At 50.8% G+C, this 20564-nt stretch overlaps 1 protein-coding gene across 1 annotated transcript in view; it reads left to right on the forward strand.

The window, feature by feature from the left end:
- Positions 1–20564, forward strand: part of IGSF3 (immunoglobulin superfamily member 3) — a 92787-nt gene that overhangs the window by 68436 nt on the left and 3787 nt on the right. The window contains exons 8-10 of the mRNA XM_040626863.1: positions 11024–11434; positions 14958–15365; positions 18763–19230. Of these exons, the coding sequence (XP_040482797.1) occupies positions 11024–11434; positions 14958–15365; positions 18763–19230 (1287 nt within the window). The remainder of the gene's footprint in view (positions 1–11023; positions 11435–14957; positions 15366–18762; positions 19231–20564) is intronic.

Below are 20564 nucleotides of genomic sequence, written 5' to 3' on the forward strand. Positions count from 1 at the left end.
GGGGGGGGGGGGGTGTCGCGGGTGCTTGCCCCTGGGTGCCAGCCACGCGGGGAGGGAGGGGGTGCACATCGAACCCTCGGCAGGGCTGCTGTCACGTCCCAGCTTTGTAGGTGGAGAAATTTCAAATCTTCAGGTGGCCGTGAGATTGCCATTCGCTGGTCTAACTGGTCAGTGGCTGACATCTTACTGTATTTGTTTCCTCCTCTGGTTGGTTCGTGTCATTGGTTTTGAACCATTCGAGGGTCAGTGGCAGGGGTCAGGTCTCCTGCTCCTCAGTACTTCAGTGGGTGCCTCCTGAGAACAAGGACACTCTCCTGTCCAACGAGGACACTGCCGTCAGGCCCAGGAATTCAACACAATTGTGGGGTGTTACCAGCATTTCCCTCATTGTCCCTATAATATCCTGTATAGTTTTTCTTCTTTTTTTCTTCCAAACCAGGATCCAATCAGGGATTACAAACCACTTTTAGTTGTCATGTCTTTTTAGACTCTGTCTCTTTACTTAATGTCATCTCCTATAATCCTTGCAACAACAGCGTGGAGGAAGGACCGTGGTCCCCTGTTGGCAGATAAGGAATGTTGAACGTGAGAGGGAACGTGAGAGGCACTGACTGAGTATATCTCCTTGTGGCAGGTGCTTAGGCTCGCTGGTTTTATGAGAATTTCACAACAAGCCCAGGAAAGATTCCATGACTAGGCCAGGATCACATAACTGGTAAAGGGTGGAGCCAGGGTTTGAAACCTTGTGTGTCTTTCTCCCATGCCATTTCCCGACCCTGGCTCTGGCTTCCCACACTGCACTTGAATGAATTCCCTTCCCCTCTGGAGGCAGGGTCCCTCACAGCAGTCGGTAAGGCCACACTAATTTGGGAAGCCTCCGTGGGGGTGGGGGAGGCGGGACACTCTGCAGTCGTTCCTTCATTGGACCCTTTTCCTAATGCACAGGAGGGGGTACGTACATGTGCTTTTATGGTGTCCCCAGTGTCTGTCCCCTCTCCTGCTTGGTTGGAAGCTGGTGGCAGGTTGAGTCCAGGCTGGAGGCCCTGCTTTCCTGCTGCCTCCGGGGCCTGGAACAGGAAAGTGCAGGCACCCACGCAGTGAAGGGTGGTTTGGATAAGAAGTGACTCTGCAAAGATGTTTTTCTGACTTTGTGACCCACCCACTTCGCAAAGATAGTTTGAACGCCATGCAAGGAGGGCTTTCTGCCCGCTCACAGCTGTGGTTAGTGTCCAACCTGGTCTGCTCTACCACATCATAAGGTCACAGTGGTCTTGTCTGAACTTACCCTTGGCCTCTTCTAACCCCATAAAAGCTCTGTTCTGTACTCAAGTTTGGAACAAGCAGGTTGTGTAAATGATGGGAAGGGGTTCCTTGGCCAATTAGAGCCTAAGCCCGGGCCACAAGAAGCTCAGAGAAGACGTTGTGCTATGTAAGTGGATTTTTGGGTTAATGGAGGGTTAAGCAGAGACCCCATTTTGTGTGACCTCGTGTTGTAGAATTGCCAAGGGACACACTTGCCTGCCTCACTGACTAGGACGTTCTGATTGTAATTGCACATTTTGTGGTCTCCTCTGGCCCTCGAGGTCCGTGTTGTGAGCCACGGCGCCTGTCACGTGGGTCTGCAGCTGTAAAAGGTAGGCTTAGTGCTCACCCCAGGACCTTGCCTGACATTGCCTTTTTGAATCGGTTCCTAATACTTGCTTGTTTCTGTCCCTATTTGGAATCTAAGGCTGGAGGACATAAGGAAAGGCTCAGGAATTCACTCATCAAAGGTTCCAGTTATTTGGATTCTGATTAATTTATGGGATTACCAAAGAGAATAAGGGATAGAGATGTGTTAAGTACCTCTTGGGTGCCAGGCTTTGTGCTCAGCACCGATGGGTTTGTCTTAAAAATTCACCCATCAGTGAAACGATGGAGATGTTTGTATCCCCGTTGTGGTTTCTCCGCGAAGAAACCCACACTCCTTAGGAGATGTGATGGCGGCCAGCCAGCTTGTCAAGTGCAAAACTGAGATTGCCGCTGCCGGTGGGCCTTGGTCTCCCCAACTTCCAGGGGTCTCCATTTTCCATCACACCATCTCATTCGTCCTGGGTGGAAAATGTAGCTGGAGAGCCAGGGGCTAAGGATCTGCTCTGAGGACTGTCTCGCGTCCTTGTGGCTTGTGCCGAATTGGTTTGTGCTTTCAGTGTTGAGCGAGAAGGAGCAGACTGGCGAGGGCACCTTGGGAGGGGCTGTTGGTCCCGTGGCCTGTGCTCAGAGGTGAGCAGTAATGCACTCCCAGAGGCCCTCTGGAGGCTGCAGAGATCCGGGTGGGTGCTGGGGCCCCGTGCCACCGCCCAGGGAGTGGCTGACGCACTGGGGAGAGTGCATCCCTCTTAACGTTACCGTCTCTCCTCTATTAAATATTTATGCAGTTAGCACTTCATCTTTTCCAAGGAGCTTCATGTTCGTTTTTCCTCCCTGCCCCCCACACTCTGGTTGGTACTGTGCCTTCGTAGGGGGAAAGTAGAAGCAGAAAATACCAGGGGGCTGATGGTGACAGACACTTGGTGTGTGTGATCTCATGTCCTCGTCACCCGCTACCCTGGGCGGAGGCTACTGCTGTCCCACTTTACAAATGGAGTAACTGAGGCTCAGAGAGGTTCTGCCTTGCCCAAGTCAAGTACATGACGGGTGCGAGGTCGGGGGTTGAATCCACGTGCGCGTGGTTACAAAGCAGTGGGGCAGGATGATGAAAGGGGGACTTTGACTTTACGGCCATATAGTCCGAGATTATGCTTTCCGCATTCCGTTAACAGTCAGTAATAGAAGAAGTTTCTCTTTGGAGCTCTCCGGCGTGGAGGAGTCCCAGCACGGGCGGTTGTAGTCATTAAAACAGTAACAATGACAGGGCAGCTAATCTTTATGGAGCATTTCTTGTGTTTCCGTCACCATCCTGAATGCTTTATACGCAATAGCTTCCTTGGTTCTTACAATACCATGTTCCACCCATTTTATAGATGAGAACACTGACACAGACGTTAAATAAGCTATCCAACGATGCATAATAAGAGGCAGAAGCAAGATTCAAATCCAGACAGGCAGTCTGGCTCCAGAACCCAAGCTCTTAATTTTATTATATTGCATATTTTCTGGACAATTATTTATTTTTTTTCTTCTCAGGGATCCTCTTTGGGACCAGGTACTTTTATTTGACCTCTCCTCTCTCTGGTTTACCATCCTTGATTTCGTGAAACCCGTTAGCAAATACTTAAATTTGCTTTTTTCAAGTGGGGGTCACAAGGTACCCGGAGAGGTTCCAGTCTGCTAATGGTGTGGGAGTTTAATTTATGCCTCCTCTAACTCCCGATTCTTCAAACTTCTACCACAAGATGGCTCCTAAGACTTGGGGATAGCAGAGCTCAAAACCAGCACTGGCTTCTCTTCTTTTACTCCCCTCCATTCCTTGCCCCTCAAAACACGGCTTCTTATCCCTGCTCTGGTGTTTTCCATGGGAGAGTCCCCCACTACCTGCCCTCACCCCCTTTTAAGAATATTTTGTCAAATACTCTTATTCCAACAGAATCATAGAGAAACTCAGGGACTGTTGGCTCTCTCCTGCTGGTCCGTGTATCGCCTTTCACTGTTCATGTCACCTGCTCCCAAAGGGCTCTGTGTGATCTGTGCCCCAGACTGGTCCTTGCCAGGGCCACCTGCTGACCTGACCACATCACAGGTATTTGATTCATTAAAATCTCTGGCTGGATGGCATGATCGATTGTGGATCGATTATTGACCATTCTTTTTACCTACTTCCTGTTCCATTTGCGTGTCCGCAAGGAAATCTTCAAGGAATGCCATCACTCCCATTTTGTTGATTTAGCTTAGCCTGACTCCCATCGATCACAGAGTGTGACCCCCAAGGGGCATTTAGGCAAGACTTTAAGCCAGTTCAACATATTCGATTCTTTGCTCTTAATCAATTCTTTTCTCTTTTAAGAATTTCCAAGCGTTGCTTTTCTTCCTTCTGATTTTCTTTAGCACCAAAAAACACCCTCCAATTACATATCCCTAAATACAGAAGCAATAAGGGAAATGTCAGCACTCATTTTCCAAATGTTTACGACCCTCTCTTGGTCTGGCTATTAAATATTGCACATTCAAATTGACAAAGCAATAAACAAGCTTCCAAGAGGAGAGCCTCCGGTGTAGAAAGCCGACTTGTCAGTGGGTGTATTCTGCTGGGATTTTACTGATGGGTAGTCAGGATGAATATTTAATACCCTGTGGATGCTGCCAAATCCGTTTTCTCCAATTTCTTATTGCTGACCTGGCAGATTGGGAAGGCTGAGCGCTTTTTTCTTTGACTTGCATGGGCCCAGGGCATGTGAACAGTAGCTGTCCTTGTCACAGTCTGGTAAGTGACAGCCTGCCTCATCCCAAGTGGTATTGGCCCCTACGTTTTTTTTTAGGAGAACCTGGGGTTCATTCTCCTTGCACGCCGGGTGCATGTGGCTTCTGCCTGCCGAGTGCTCAGAGACGGAGCAGCAGTGCCAGAGCCCTAGGGGAGTCCCCAGCCCTCCCCCACCTCCTCAGGCCTCGTTGTCATGGTGATGCCAGGTGCACCTGTTTGCAGTCACCGCATAAGGGTCACTGCTCTGTCTGCAGACAGGTGGGACAGACAGGGCATGTCTGGGTTACTACTAATTAGCTGTTTCCGCTTCCAGACTTTTGCTACTTTTTCCTTGCTCCTCCCTCCCGCTGCCTTCTGCAGGCATGTTTGAGCACCTACTGTGTGCCAGTTTCCATGCTGGGTGCTGCAGCTGCAGACAGGGGTGTGTGTCCGTTCCTGCCTGGCTGACTGTCCTGCGGCCTGGAAAGACAGAAGCTCGGGGAAGAGTCACAGGGGTGGTGGGAGAGGTGGCCTGGGGGATGGGCCCGAGGAGGGAATTGGCTTGTGTGGGCGTGGGCAGTGGGACAGTTCAGGCTTGGAACAGACTGTACAAAGAACATCATTGAGGGAGGAAGCAGCATGCATGTTTTGATGTGACTGAAGCATGGGGTTAGGGAGGGCTCTGGCCCCAGGTATGTTGGCGAGGGCCAGGGGAGCCCTAAATTTTAGTCACCGAAGCGTGGAGGGTCATCATATGTGATGGTTGAAAGCAAGGACAGACCAGGCAGCCTGGGTTTGAATCTTGGCTCTACCATTCATCAGCAGTGTGACCTTGGCCAGTATCTCTAAAATCGGGGATAATAATACTTATTTCATAGATCTGGCAGGGAGCAAATAATCAATATTTATGAAGTGCTTACAACAGTGCTCAGCACATAGAAAGAAATCTATAAATTTGTTAAATAAGAACATTCTAAACTGAGCAATCAGGAGTTCCGATCATGCTCAGATCATATAATCCTTTTTTTTTTTTTAAGATTTTTTATTTATTTATTTGACAGAGAGAGAGAGAGACAGCCAGCGAGAGAGGGAACACAAGCAGGGGTAGTGGGAGAGGAAGAAGCAGGCTTCCAGGGGAGAAGCCCGACGTGGGGTTCGATCCCGGAACGCTGGGATCACACCGTGAGCCGAAGGCAGACGCTTAATGACTGAGCCACCCAGGAGCCCCCATATATATTTTTTTAATTTTTTTAAAAGATTTTATTTATTCATTTGACAGAGACAGCCAGAGAGAGAGAGGGAACACAAGGAGGGGAAGTGGGAGAGGAAGAAGCAGGCTTCCAGGGGAGAAGCCCGACGTGGGGTTCGATCCCGGAACGCTGGGATCACACCGTGAGCCAAAGGCAGACGCTTAAGGACTGAGCCACCCAGGCTCCCCCAGGTGCCCCCATATAATCCTTTTTATAACAATTTAGAATTGTCCCTTTACTATTAAAATGAAATTCCTAGACAGTATGACATTCATACTCACATAATCTTCAAAAATTCTTACAGTGTCCTAATTGTGGAATAAAGGATGAGTTTTTTTAAAAAGTAGCTCATAACACAATGATGTGTTGTAATGCTGGGCGGACACACTGCTGCTCTGTCCCTAGAAACACTGACCGACCGTCAGGCCTGTCAGCCCAGGCGGCGCTGCTGTCCCCGACACGGCTTCTGAAATCCCGAGCGACTCTTGCAGCAGTGCTGAACAAAACAAAGGAAAGCCCTCCCATCATTTACCTGGCGTACATTAAAACCATGCAAAAAAAAAAAAGGCATTGTGATAGTAAAATGAAAGTAGGTTCTGGGCTCAGGGACAGCGTTTTCCCCCACACGAATGTCATTTGAAAGTCATGCAGGACTTGAGGCAGAGGTTCGTTGCATGGAGCCATCCCAGACCTGGGTTTACATCTATCGCCGGCTCTAGTCCTCTAAAGACCCCCTGCCCCCACTTCTTATCAATGTGCCCAGGAAAGACCTGCCCGCAGAGTTCCCTGATGTACCTGGGGGCATCGTGGCCCTGCTGGGAACTGCTGTCTCTGGGAGCGACAAGCAGGCCCTAAGCGGGGAGCAGCAAGCTCCTGTCTGAGGTTTAGGACACTCTCCCTGGTGGGGGCGGGGGCCGAGTGTAAGGTTGGGCAGAGATTCTAGGGGCTCAAGTGGGGCATGACGGCGAGGAGAGAGAAGAGCAGGGTGTAGGGTTAGGATGTAGGGACTGTAGGGCGTAGTACTGCTTGACTGGCAGGTGTCTTTGCCATCCCCTCTGAGAGAGGGTGGGACACACATACACACACACACACACACCCTCATTCATTCCTCCTTCGGCTCCCCCCGCCCCCAGTAGCTTTCCCTTCTTGGCTGACTTGCTTCCCTCAACTTGACAGATGTCTGCTGTCCAGCCACTGGCCCCCTCTATGCCTCACTGTTCTGGTCACTGGCACACGTCTTTAATAAAGCACAGTCTTCCTTCTCTCTCTCTCTACTCCTTCACTGTCCGAATCTCCTCACCTGCTCCCTCTGCGTGCCTCCTGGGTTACCCACGGCCACCTCACCACCCCACCTCTGGCTTCTCGAACTTGGCGAGCCTCCGACTTCACCGAAGCACTCGTGAAACCACAGGTCACTGGGCCCCACCCGCGGCCTTTGTGAGTCGGTGGTCTCATCAAGACCCCAGGTGATGCTGATGCCGGAGGGCTCCAATGGCCCAAGATGGCCCCAGATGGCCCCCTGAGAGCCGCGGAGGGTCAGCGTCTGGTACGCGCCCAGGCCCCTTGCAGTCCCGCGGAGGCTTACTTTTCTAACCTCATCTACTGCACTGACCCCTTGCTCCTTCCCGATTACGGTGCACAGAGCAGTTCTCACCTTTGCTCCCCTGCCCCCCTCTCTTGGGTGCCCTCTCTCTCCCCTCCTGTGCCTGGGCAACACCAGCTCCTTGTTTTTCAAGGGCTGTGTTCAGATGTCACACGCTGTGAAATGCGCCGTCCCTCCCGTTGCAGTCAGGATTAAACGCCTCTCCTTTACGTTCCCATACCTCCAAGAAAAGATCAATCACCTATTTATTCAGTCATCCATTTCTTAATTACTTAGCAAATGGTTGGGTCACCGTCCCTGCCCTTCAGGTGCTTATAATTTCGCAGGGAAAGAAAGGCCTTTAAAAAATGAACCTCAGCGCCAGGCGGCCTGTAACAGCTCTCGCAGGGTCTAAGAGAATCCTTTACTGATGGAAGAAAGGAGTTCTGTGTGAAGGGGGTGCACATAAAGCAGGGTCCGCAGGAGGGGCGTTTGGCCAGTGAAGCCTCGGTTCTTCCCTGCTGCCGAGTTCCCCCAGATGCCTCTCACCGCCTACCATGCTGTCCTTGCTGTAACACAGCAGCCTCTCCCAGAATATTCCACCAGATGAGAGGCCTAGGAACGGAACTCTCCAGATGCAGAAAGAAAGGGCCCTTCCCGCAAACAAGGCACAGCCGGGTCCTGGGAGCCTGGGGCGCCCCCTGGAGGCAGCACCAGCTTGAGCCTGAGCCTGTGAGGGCAGGTGGGGCCTTGCCCTGAAGCCTCTCTTCCTGCCCCTTCCTTCTGCTGACTCACTGCTGGGGATTAACCCAGCCTCCGCCCCTCCCATCACCTGTGAGCTGTTGCGCTCCCTAAATCCATTCACTCGCAGGGCCCCGTCCAGGCGTTCTCAGGCTCTAAGGGGCACATGAATCACCCAGGGATCTTGTTGTTAGAGGCCGATTCTGAGTCAGGGGGCCGGGGGTGGGTCCGGGAGTCTGCATCTCTAACAAGTTGCCGGGTGACGCTGATGCTGCTGGGCCCGGGCCAGGGGCCCCACGTTTAGTAGCAAGTTTGCCACTTAGTTTGACAGTTCTGGATCTCATGGTGAGCTCTGAATGTGGCACTGAACCCAGGGACCAAAATGAAATGGAAATAGTGAAAATGTATTGCACGTTTATGTTATCCCAGGCTCTGTGCTAAACTCTTTCTATAGACCGTTGCCTTTAGCCTACACAACACTCCTCTGTGAGGTGTTGGCATCATGCAGATGAAAATTCCTCCAGTCCTAAAGTGGGCTGGGCTCCCCCCTGCCTCTACGGAGAAGGATGGTGCAGGCAGGCTTCACACTGCCCAGGGCAGTACTGGACAGGACTTGTGAGATCTTCCTAATTAGGCACAGGAGCTGCTGGCTCTCCTGGGTTTCTGGCAAGGCCCTCCTTGCCCCTGAGATGCCGGAGGAAATCCTGAGTGCAGAATAGGAGCTGACCCCTCGCCCACCTGTCAAGCAGGCACCAAATTTCAAAAGTGCCTCTCTTTCAAGTTTTTCTACACTTCACAATATTTTGACATGGGAAGGAAAGAAAAAATGGAAATGCTTTAAAACATCTCTCTTCCTTGGATTCTTGTTCTCAGACCACGTGACTGAATTGAGGCTTAGTCATAGGATTTCAGTTTAACATATGCAGTTACTATAGCAATTGAGGTTTCCTTAGTAACAGTTGCAAAAATAATCCAGCCCCAATTAATAATACATTTTAAAGCTCTTTCTACTCTACACTGAACAACCCAGTTTTTTGGACAAGAACCAGATAATTCAGGTGGTATCATTTGTGCTGATATAGATATCATTTGCATGTGGTGAATTGGGTTGGAAGGGAATGAAAAGGGAGCTGGTTGTTTCAAGTATTGCAGGAATCGGATCTGAAAAGTCGACTGGCAAGCTAAGTGCATCTAGTTTGCAGAGCTGGGAAGCTTACTAGTAAACCCTGCCCTGGATTCCCGGGTGCCCTGGAGGACTTTGTGTGTTTGAAGAAGGGAGAAGGCAGGGGACTGGGCTTGTTCACAAAAAAGGTGAAAAGAGGGGTGGGGCGTGGGACGTAGGATTTCTCTCTCATATTGGTGTGTTCTTTTTTTTTTTTTGGAGAGAGTGGGAGAGGAGGGGTGGGGGAGGGGCAGAGGGAGAGGGAGAGAGAATCTTAAGTGGACTCCAAGCCTAGCTCAGAGCCCTTCGCTGGGCTTGATCTTACGACCCTGAGATCATGACCTGAGCCTAAATCAAGAGTCAGACGCTCGACCGACTGAGCCATGTAGGCGCCACTCATATTGGTGTGTTCTTGATGGCTTGGGAAGGTCTCTGGGAATGTGAATTCAGCAGTCCTTTGTGAAGAGTATCTCCTGATTCACCACTGGGTTGGTTACTTGTTCTTGGAGTTGCTTTTGCAGTAATGGCACTGGGTATGAGATCCCACCATCCCTTGACTTGCTGAATCCTCGCTGCCACCCAGAATGTTTATCTGCGTGTGACCAGGGTGTCCAAATGACTGTCTGGGGCTTTCAGAAATTTCAACTGGGGTGTCAAAAGCTGCTTTCATTGTTAGCTCCCTAGGAGGAACTTGGAGCTGTGTCTTTTTCCTTTATTTAAAATTTTTTCAGTAGGGGGACGATGGTGGGTAGGGGAGAAGCAGAGCCATGTATAATAAGGATGGAGTGGGGATGATCCCAGATTACCTTCATAAGCTATATATTTCCTTAGACCTTGGCTTCTTGCCACCTTAAGGGTGAGCCTTGTCATTAATTAGCAGGTGGCACTCTGGAGTCTGCCCTCCCTCCGGTTTTGGAGCTGGCAGGGGGAAGGACACTGGAGTTAATCCTGTTCTGTCCCACTGCTCACCGCTTTCTTCTCAGCCTCTTCCCTCTGTCTGTCCCCAGGAAGGTCACCCCAGCAATCCTGTAACTACCTGCTACTGTATTTCTCTGGCGCGCTCTCCCCCACATATCCCAGCAGACATTGATCGAGTACTTTTTGAAGCCCAGGCACTGTGCCAGGCTCTGGGGGGTGCAGTGAAGAGAACGTCCACTAGGCATGATGATGTTGTTCTTTAGGGTGTCCCTAACACTTAGGAGGGGCACACCAGAAATATATGCAGACTGCCGGGGAAAAGGTTGATCTCTGCTCTCAGGGAGCTCACGGACTAGGGTGAAAGACTAAGGGAAAACAGCTGGAAGATATGCAGAGGGTGCTGATGCCAGCACTGAGAGGGGCTGCTGGCCCAGGACGGGAAGGGCGAAGGGGGAAGGAAAGACGAATGCACAGAAGGGCCAGAGGGGAGATGGTGGAAGGAGACAGGCAGAGAGGTCGACTGAGCAGAGCTCAGGGAGGAGGTGCAGGGGGACTAGGGGAGAGGAGGGGCTGGGGACTGGAGGGGTGAGTCATGGAAATGAGCCAGGACAGTTGGGCAGGAGCCGGATCCTGGAGGGACTTTGTACTGTGAAAAGGAATGATTTTTTCTTTGTAGGCTGTAAGCAGTTGGGAGCCATTAAACTTTCCAAGGAGGGAAGTGATTGGGCAGATCTGAGTTTTCGCTGAGTCCCCTGGAGGCTATGTGATATGAGAGGAGGCAGGGAGGATGCAGGTGGCGGGATGCTGGGGTGAAGCTGGCTCCGTGCTGCCTCCCTCACACCGAGCCCGGCTTCGGAGGAAGCCCGACCGCGTTCAGTCCTCCGGGAGCTGTGCTGGGCACAACCAGCCTGGAGGCCACAGGCGAGGCCGGGCACGGCCACATTCCTGGGCGGGGGTGGGGCGCTCCCGCCAAATTGCCCCCTTTCCCTCTGCAGTGACAAAGTTGCAGGTGAGCAAGTCGAAGAGGACCCTCACCCTGGTGGAAAACAGGCCCATCCAGCTGAGCTGCTCCGTCAAGTCTCAGACCAGCCAGAACTCCCACTTCGCTGTGCTGTGGTACGTCCACAAGCCCTCGGACGCCGACGGCAAGCTCATCCTGAAGACCACGCACAGCTCGGCCTTTGAGTACGGTACCTACGCCGAGGAGGAAGGCCTGCGCCCCAGGCTCCAGTTCGAGAGGCACGCGTCCGGGGGCTTGTTCAGCCTCACCGTGCAGAGAGCCGAGGTCAGTGACAGTGGCAGCTACTACTGCCACGTGGAGGAGTGGCTGCTAAGCCCCAACTATGCCTGGTACAAGCTGGCCGAGGAGGTTTCGGGGCGCACGGAAGTCACTGTGAAGCAGCCAGGTAAGGACCCAGGGCGTGGCCGTCCTGGGCCAGTGTCTTTTGTGCAGAGAGACTGCCCGGGGGGTGGCAGAGCTCTGCGGGGCCCACGTTGGGGCTGGATGCAGGTGCAGAGACTGTAGTCCTACTGCTGTGCGGGCTGCTGGCTTTGCCGAGTGCCCAGCGCCTCCTGGTGCTAGAGGGCAAACTCGGGAGAGCGCCCTCCCCTCTGCTGTTAGGGACGGCATCTTCCTCACCAGGTAGAGCCCCCCCGGGGGCAGCGGTGCTGAGCAAGAGGCAGTGAGGCCAGGTCGCTGGCGAATCCTGGATCTCCTTCTGGGTTTGCACGTTGCTCCCTGGATCTCGGGCTGGTGCCAGCTCCACACCCGGCATTCTTGGCTGGAAGGCACTTTCTGGTCTCCCTCCTCCACCCGCCCTCTTCCTTACCACCCATTTCAGCCCAGGGGGAGGGCTTCCTGTCTCCAAAGTGGAGCACCCCTTGGCCCCGTCTCAGAGCCTGTGGGTGCAGCCCTCATTCTGCTTCCAGACAGACCAGGCATGGCACCCGACCTCTGCAGGCACGTTTCCAGGGAGAGTGCGCTTCCTGCCTCTGCAGGACTGCGTTCCATCCACTGCAGGGCAGCCCTGCTCTTCGAAAAACCCACTCCATGGAATTCCCCTCCAGGTTTTAGATCTGCCCGTGGAACAACCCAGAATAAGTTTGGGTCATATCTTTTCATGCATGAAGGGGGCCCCTGTCAGTCTCCCCTTCTCCTTGTTAAAGAGCCCTAGTTCTTTGAACTCTCCACATGATGCAGCCTTAAGCTCCCTCTCTATCCCTCATTCCTGCATGGCCTATAATCTATTGTGGCTAGCCTGTCCTTCCTGATGGGCCGGGGTGCTCTGTTGCGCCCACGTCCCATCTCCATACCTTCATTTATGTTGTCCTCTCTGCCTGGAACAACCCTCTCCTGCTGCTTCTCCCCTCTCTTCACTCCATCCCCGAGACTTCACTCAGCACCACCTCCAGGAAGCCTTCTCTGCTTTCTCCCATATCACCAGTGGTTCCTTTTTCCTTATAAAATACCTTGCATAATAATTATTTGTTTGCAATTCTTTTCCGCAGTTCTTTAAGTACTTTGAGGACAGGGCTGTGTCTTTGTATTTTCAGCCACTGGTATGGCACCCTTAATAAATACTGATTGAATAAGGAACGAATGGCTGCTTTCCTCGAACACCCCAGGGCCTTTGTACTGACTGTTCTCTTAGCCTGGAACATGTTGACCATAGATATTCATTGATCTCATTCTTCCTCAGAGGTGTTTCTAGCTCATTTTAATTAAAATAGCACCCTAGTCACCCTGTACCCCTTTCCCTATCCCCTGCATAGCATAGCTCACCACCTGGCATTCTGTTTATTTACCCATTCGTATGTGAGTAATTATGAACTGCTTGTTCGTATTTATGGAAATGCATTTATGACCAGATATTATGTATTATGTAGAGAAGTAAATACGCGCGTGTGTGTATATATTCTTCACCTTTCTGTTCCCACGGCTTGTCTCCCAGGAGGCCTCAGTAAACATTTGTTCAGACAGCGCATGGAACCAGATGCAGGGGACAGGATGTGGCCTGGCCCACAGTGAATGCAGAGGGGCCATTCCCCCTCTCTTCCCTCGGGATGTTGTATTGCTAAGATTGCCCCAATGTGGGATTCTCAGCGCCTCACGGTGACACTCCCGTGAGCCCTTCTGCGGGTGCATTGCGAAGGAAGCTCTGGTCTGCATTATCCCTCTTGGTTTTTCCAGAGACCTCAGGCCAGTCCTTGGGGCTTTTGGAAACTGCCAGTTGTCATTTGGCCCACAGATGTTCTTTTAGGTTTCTGTTCTTCCTGTCTGTTTTCAGTTTTGGTCACTTTCTCTGCTGGGAGGACATGATCCCCCACCCACCTCGAGTTCCCCCTTAGTCACCATTCATCCTTTGCCTTTGCTCAGTTGTGCAGAAACTAAGAGATTCTCAGTGGATCCTAAATTTATCGAGGGAATTTCCCCATCTGAGACTACAGACTTAGAGCGAGCTAACTGGGCCAACGCACAGGGCTGCACGGATGTTTGTCAAAACACATTTCGTGAGATCTCTGTTTGTGGGAATACTAACACTATAAACAGAAAACTCACAGGACACTGATGAAAACAACACATCCCTCCTTTTCAGTGATTTTTTTGTTTGTTGTTTTTTTCTTCCCCTGCTTCTAGTTCTTTTTCTCCATGCACCACCCCTCTCCTTCTTTTCCTGATGACAAAGAATATGTCTTTAGAGCTTTTGGAAAACACACAAAAAGAGAAGAAAATAATCTTTCAACCCAGAGACAACCAGAGTTAGTATCTTCATACACATGCACACACGTGCACGCATATATGTACATGTATATTTTCAGGAGACTGGTTATTTAAAATATTTTTTCTGTTATTTTTTTCTAAGATTTTGTTTATTTGAGAGAGAGCGAGTGTGCGGGGCGGGGGGGCAGAGGGAGAGGGAGAGAGAGAATCTCTAGCAGAGTCTGCCCTAAGTGTGGAGCCTGACACGGGGCTTGGTCTCATGACCCTGAGATCATGACCTGACCCGGAACCTTTACCAAATGAGCCACCCAGGCACCCGTTTTTTCTGTTATTTTAATTTTTTGACCTTTTAATTACAAAAGTTACTGCATTGCATGGCAAAATATTCCGACAGTTTTGAAGTGTAAAAAAAGTAAAAAGTGCTCGTGCATGGCCCTACCCCCTCCTCGGGTATTACTCAGGAGGTGTCCTTCCCCGGGTGCTTCTATGCTTTTACAGTTTTGTAGGTTTTTGACCCCCCTGGTCCAGATAGGCTCATCAGCACCTTTTATGAAATCACACGCACGTCATCAGGCATACCATCATCAGTGACACTTTTTCTCTGGAGGAGAATCTGATTGGCTGAGTTTTCAAGTCACCGGTTCCATCAGTATCAGGCTTCTCTTTACTAAGGTCAGATCTGTTCTGTTCTCACCTTGAGAGAGAACCCGAGAAAGTAAGAACTGCAATTCGTAAGCCAACTCAGGAACATATTTAACTGTCTCGTCTGCAGTTCTTTTGTGGTGGACAGTCCAGCATATTCTAGCCATCATGTGGTCAGTTTTCAAAATTTGCTCTTGGTTCAAAAGGGGGTCTCACCATGCCCTTTCCTGCCTGGCCCTTCCCAGCCAGCCCGTAGGCTCACGGGGTGCTCTTACTTGGATGTGGAGTTGTCTATACCTCGTGCTCGTCCTGTCCTATGCATCTGAACCGATGAGACAGAAATTGGGGGACAGCGTTTCCATGAACTGCTTGCAATCCGCACACTCGGACATGTGATCAAGGGACTCAGAACATGCAGGGTGCTGCACCTGGGAAACGTTTCTGCTAACTGAGTGGGCTGCTGCCCTTCAGTACGGGGAAGGCATCCGTGGGCTTGCACGTGGAAAGGGTGCATGCGAGTTGCCTGTTGTTCTGTGAAGCTAATACATCTTTCCTTGCCTTTCTAGACAGCCGCCTGAGGCTCAGCCAAGCGCAGGGGAATCTGTCAGTCCTGGAGACACAGCAGGTGCAGCTGGAGTGTGTGGTGTTGAACCGCACCAGTGTGACCTCCCAGCTCGTGGTGGAGTGGTTTGTGTGGAAGCCCAACCACCCGGAGCGGGAGACTGTGGCCCACCTGAGCCGCGAGGCTACCTTCCACTATGGGGAGCAGGCGGCCAAAAACAACTTGAAGGGGCGGCTGCATTTGGAGAGCCCTTCCCCCGGCGTGTACCGGCTCTTCATCCAGAACGTGGCCGTGCAGGACAGTGGGACCTACAGCTGCCGTGTGGAGGAGTGGCTGCCCAGCCCCAGCGGCGTGTGGTATAAGCGGGCAGAGGACACTGCTGGGCAGATGGCTGTGACGGTCATGCGGCCAGGTGAGGGTTCATGTCCCCAGGCCCTCAGTGCTCTGAGTATTTCCCCTCTCAGTGTCATACTTTGTGCACTGCACAAAAGTAGAGTATTAATACATTGTTCACAGGTAAATATATGAGCGTTTACATTTTACATTTGCATTCCGAATTGTTTCACATTTATTCCCCTAGTGAATGGAGAATGGCACGTCTGGCTTTGGCCTAAAGCGATTCTGTTTCTTAACCAGAATAGCATTTTTTCAATTAATTGTTTCAGAACATAGACTATTTTCTTTTTAAAGAGTACATTCCAACTCAGAAGGTGATGTATCGATATGCAAAAATCTTGAAATAGTAGCCATGTGGCTTAAAAAAATTAACCTTGTGGATATTCAGTGGAGAGGAATTGGTTCACGTGCTTTAAATAGAAAGAGTATCCTTTAAATAGGAAAAGATGAAATTCAGTTACTCGCTTCCCAATAATTTTGTTGGTACCAGTGACGACTCTGGGTGGCCTTTCTTGTCCTTGTTGTCGTTAGCTAAATGCACATAATTACTCAGTATCCTTATGGTTACACATTTCAACCCATAGTGAAAGCAGAGGTAGGGCTGGAGTCCTGGGTCCCCAGTGACATCGCACCCTCATTCATCTTAGTCCCAGCAACAAGTCAGTGGTCCCCCGGAGGATATGGAGCAGAAATGAACTGGTGGCCTGTGTCAATGTGAGCACTTTGTCTCGTTCGTTTCCCGCGCATCCCGGCGTTCCTATTTGTGGTCTGTTGGAAGCGTTCGTCATATTTGCACATCTCCCTAGAGCGGCCCTTTTTTGTGGTCGGGACACTGGAGCCCCACAGCTGCACCGCCCCATGTGTCATGGAACACACTCCGGCAGTGAATACGCCCTTTGTTCCGGGAAAGGGGCATTATCTCACTGCTCTGTGTCTTGCCTACGCTGGACGGGAAATCACCTCTGCTTTGAGTTACTCATAGTTCCCATGAGCTTTATTTTTTTTTCTTTTTACCATGCCTAGAAACTGCTACGTGTCTTCTCCTCCCAAAGGTGAAACTGTAGAGAGGTGGCAGCTGAACACACTTCTCCCCCAACACCCACCCATTTGCACGTCCCCACACCAGGGCTGCAGGGAGACCAGGGGGCGACAGACATTTATGGAGCACCATTTGCCTTCCTGCCTAACGTACAGGGGAGAGGAGAGGCAGACTTCTTTTGGGGGGCTTATACCTGAAACAGGAAAGAGCGCTCAAGTCTGCACAGGGAGGTGGTTTGGCCTATTCTAGAAGGGGACAGACATGGGCAACCAAATTAGTAGAGAGGTATGTTAAGGGGGAGGGTGTAGGCAAGTGGACATTAGTTTCATTCAGAAAACTTGCATTGGGTCATTACTGCAGACAAGGCACTCGAACGAGCCAGGAAACTTAAGTTAAAACTCAAATGCTTAAATTGTAAGCATTGATGGGGGACTGGGTGGTGCACTCCTTTAAGCGTCAACTCTTGGTTTCAGCTCAGGTCATGATCTCAGGGTTGTGAGATCGAGCCCCGCATTGGGCTCCACGCTCAGTACAGTCTGCTAGAGATTCTCCCTCTCCTCCTGCTCATGCTCTCTCTCTCTCTCAAATAAATAAATAAATCTTTAAATTGTAAGCATTCAGACGAGAAGAAAACAAAGGGAAAGTAGATGGGGAAGAGGCCCTTCCGGGGAACTAAACGTCCAGTGGTCTCTGATCATCTTGCCATTGTGGGTGCATTGCATCTCGTTGGCCAGCCGCCAGGAGCTTTAGGACAGTGGTGTGGTAGACTCTGCAAAGCAGAGGTGTCCTAGGCCACCCCTTGATCTGCACTGTTTCTCTCTGATGGCTCTGGGGTTGCAGTCGGCCATGCTGTCTGGAAGGATGAGCCCATAAGCCAAGGAGTGTGTGTCGCCTACGAATGGATATTCTGCGCCCTACCACCTTGCCCTCCAGCGTGCTCTCCCCCATGGGAGCTGGGCCGAGGCGCTGTTCCCATCCCCTGTAGCTGGTTCCCAAGCCTTTCTGTGCCCGCGATGCACACCGAGATTCTAGATGGGCCATGGGGGGTGAGGAGGGGCTTGGCAGAGCCCCACAAAGCTGGGGGGGCCCCCAGCTTTGTGTTCACCTGTGAGCAACATTAAGCCAATTCATTGAAAGCCGAGGACAATACCTGGGAAATGCTCCTATTTGGTCTTCATCCAGGCAGAATCCGATTTGGTATCTCTACTTTTCTTGCCATTATGTTGGCATCTTTCATGAGCATTTCATAAACAGGGCCAAATGGGCCATTTAGGAGGTAGGGAATGGATTATTTGTTTAGTACCTACCCCTGTGAGCCAAAAAAAGAGGGCAGCAGCAAAAAAAAAGGGGATTATGGCTGCCTGGTGGTGTCTGTGACGTGTGACTCACCTGCTTGGGTACCTCTCCCTGGCCGTTCTGTGTCTCCCGTCTCAGTCGGGAGGATGCTGTCTGTGCCATCCTTTTGGGGCGGTCCAGGCTCAGGGCGAGGGGCCCTTTCAGGTTTCGGGCTTGAATCCTTGGAGAATACTTACCTCCCCAGGTCCACTGTGGCGTAGGTAACGGTCCACATGTGCACAGTTCAAACTCAGAAGGTGCTGAGGGGTGAATGAGTTTCCCAGGGCTCTGCCGTAACAAATTAGCACTGACTTCGCAGCTTAAAACAACAACGGTTTATTCTCTGAAAGTTCTGGAGGCTTGAAGTCTAGAAGCAAGTTGTCAGCAGAGCCAGGTCCCCCCTGAAGCTTCTAGGGAAGAATCCTTCCTTGCCTCTGCTGGCTTCTCATGGCCCCAAGTGTCCCCCGGCTTGTGTCTGCATTGTTTCAATCTCTGCCTCTCTGTCCTTCTCTCTGTGTGTCCCCTTGTCTTCTTATCGGGACTCCAGTCATTGGATTAGGGCCCACCCTAAATCCAATGTGAGTTCGTTACATCTGCAAAGACCCTATTTCTAATCAAGGCCACATTCTGAGGTTCCAGATAGCCATGAATTTTAGGGGGACCCTTCAGCCCCTGCTAGAGGTTACAGTGAAGATAAGTGTCCCTTCCTCTCCGAGTTCCCATAAGCATCCATGCTAAGAGCTTGTGAATTCTTCTGTGGATATTCAGCACAAATATAAACAGATACATGTGTCGGAATAAAATGTATTTTCTCCCGCATACAGTGCCTCATAGGGTACTCAGTGTTCTACAGCCTAGCAGTCTTTCTTAACTCTCCTTCCCCCTCTCCAGGCACATGGCCCCACCTTGCTCCTTTCAATAGGTGTGTGTTGTATAGTACTATGTTACTAGAGTGTATTTGGTGATGGATATTTAGGTTATTTTGAGCAAAGAAATTAAAACAGCCTCTTCTTCCTTTTTTTGCCCCTCGTCTCCCCAGATGCTGCCCTGCAGGTGGACACAGTGGTCCCCAACGCCACCGTGTCTGAGAAGGCAGCTTTCCAGCTGGACTGCAGCATTGTTTCTCGGTCAAGTCAGGACTCCCGCTTTGCCGTGGCCTGGTACTCTCTGAGGACTAAAGCTGGAGGGGAAAGAGATGGCCCTGGCCTGGGCGAAGGGGAGGAGGAAGGGGACGAGGAGGAGGAAGAGGACCCAACGGAGCGGACAGCCCTGTTGAGTGTGGGCCCAGATGCTGTCTTTGGCCCGGAGGGCAGCCCATGGGAGGGCAGGCTTCGCTTCCAGAGGCTCTCCCCCTTGCTCTATCGCCTCACTGTGCTGCAGGCGAGCCCCCAGGACACGGGCAACTACTCCTGCCGCGTGGAGGAGTGGCTGCCCAGCCCTCAGAAGGAGTGGTACCGGCTGACGGAAGAGGAGTCGGCTCCCATTGGCATCCGGGTTCTGGACACAAGTGAGTGTGCCCAGGTTACAGGGGAAGGTTGTCTCTGTTGGTTCCAACCGTTGCTTCCAACTGTTGATTCCAACGGTCTGGAAGAATAAATTCAGAGCTGGATTATGGGTTAATAAGCAGTTTTCCATACCAGTTAATAAGCAGCTTTGCCATACCAGTTTGTATAATTGACCCTTGAGGATCGGAGTTAAAGTGAGAGCGTACCATCCAATAACCTGCCTAATCAGCTTGATGTTCCGCCAGATTCTATTCTAGTAAGATTTCATTATCTAAGTGTCTTGTTAGATGTTACGGGGTCGCTCTTTAGAATATCCAGCCTAGTCCCACTTTAGCCAGTTGGCGTGTTGCAGACTTGTAAGAAGGACAAAACAATGAAGCCCGAGTACATCACTGCTCTGTTTTTCTCCAGTTCCTGGCTCATGTGTAGTTTGGAGGGTGACTTGGAGGTTGGGCTGGATTTTGCATGATTGGCTGGGATGACCAGTGATCCTGCAGGGCCCTGCTCACCATCAGCTGTTGTTCCAGAAGGTTCAGAGCTCAGACTTATCAGATCAAGGGACTCCATGGCCAGAGCCTGGAAGAAATAATTGCTGACCTGAATGATTTGTTCTCACAAGGCACTCTTTTAAGTTGCCCTCCTGTCAGAGTGAGCAGACTGAAGATAACGTTTGTCATTGTAGAACTGGCCTGCAACACAGAAATAAAAAATCTGCTAGAAATCGTAACTTCTTTTCCGTTTCAGCCAAAACATTTTACCGGGTAATTTTGATTTGAGGTTTTTCGTTTTGTCAGCTTTTTCTTTTCTTTGACTACCTCCTGTTTAGGAGATGGAACCATATGAAATGGAGGTTTTGTAGGTCAAAAGTGGGTGACTATCAGTAATTTCATATACTTTGGAAATCTCATAAGTTTAAGTGTGTGTTTCATTTCTTAATAATACTGAGCAACAGCTGTACAGTAGAAAGGAAAGCAGAGAAAAGCCTAAATCATACTCAGACCCCCTAATAATCTACTGAATAACCCAAAAGTACAAGCGAAGAAACTGTTTAGACTACATTTTATCTGCCCACTGTGGATGTCCCTATTAAGTTTTATAGCACATAGCGGTCATCAGCAGCCTTATTTTCCAGAGAAAACAGTCTCCTACTCCAGAGCAGACCTCGACTGGGTCTGGGGCATGGGGCTTGGTGGGGGGTGGGTTTCATTCCTTTCCAGATTCAGGAATAACTAGCACTGAATTCTATGCAGCCACAGACACACTGTGGACATTTGTAAATGGTCCGTAATGGCATTTCAATTGATAATGTTAGGCAGGTAAGGATCCTTTCTGGTAA

The sequence above is a fragment of the Ursus maritimus genome, unplaced genomic scaffold, assembly GCF_017311325.1.
Source record: "Ursus maritimus isolate PB19 unplaced genomic scaffold, ASM1731132v1 scaffold_12, whole genome shotgun sequence".
NCBI lineage: Eukaryota > Metazoa > Chordata > Mammalia > Carnivora > Ursidae > Ursus > Ursus maritimus.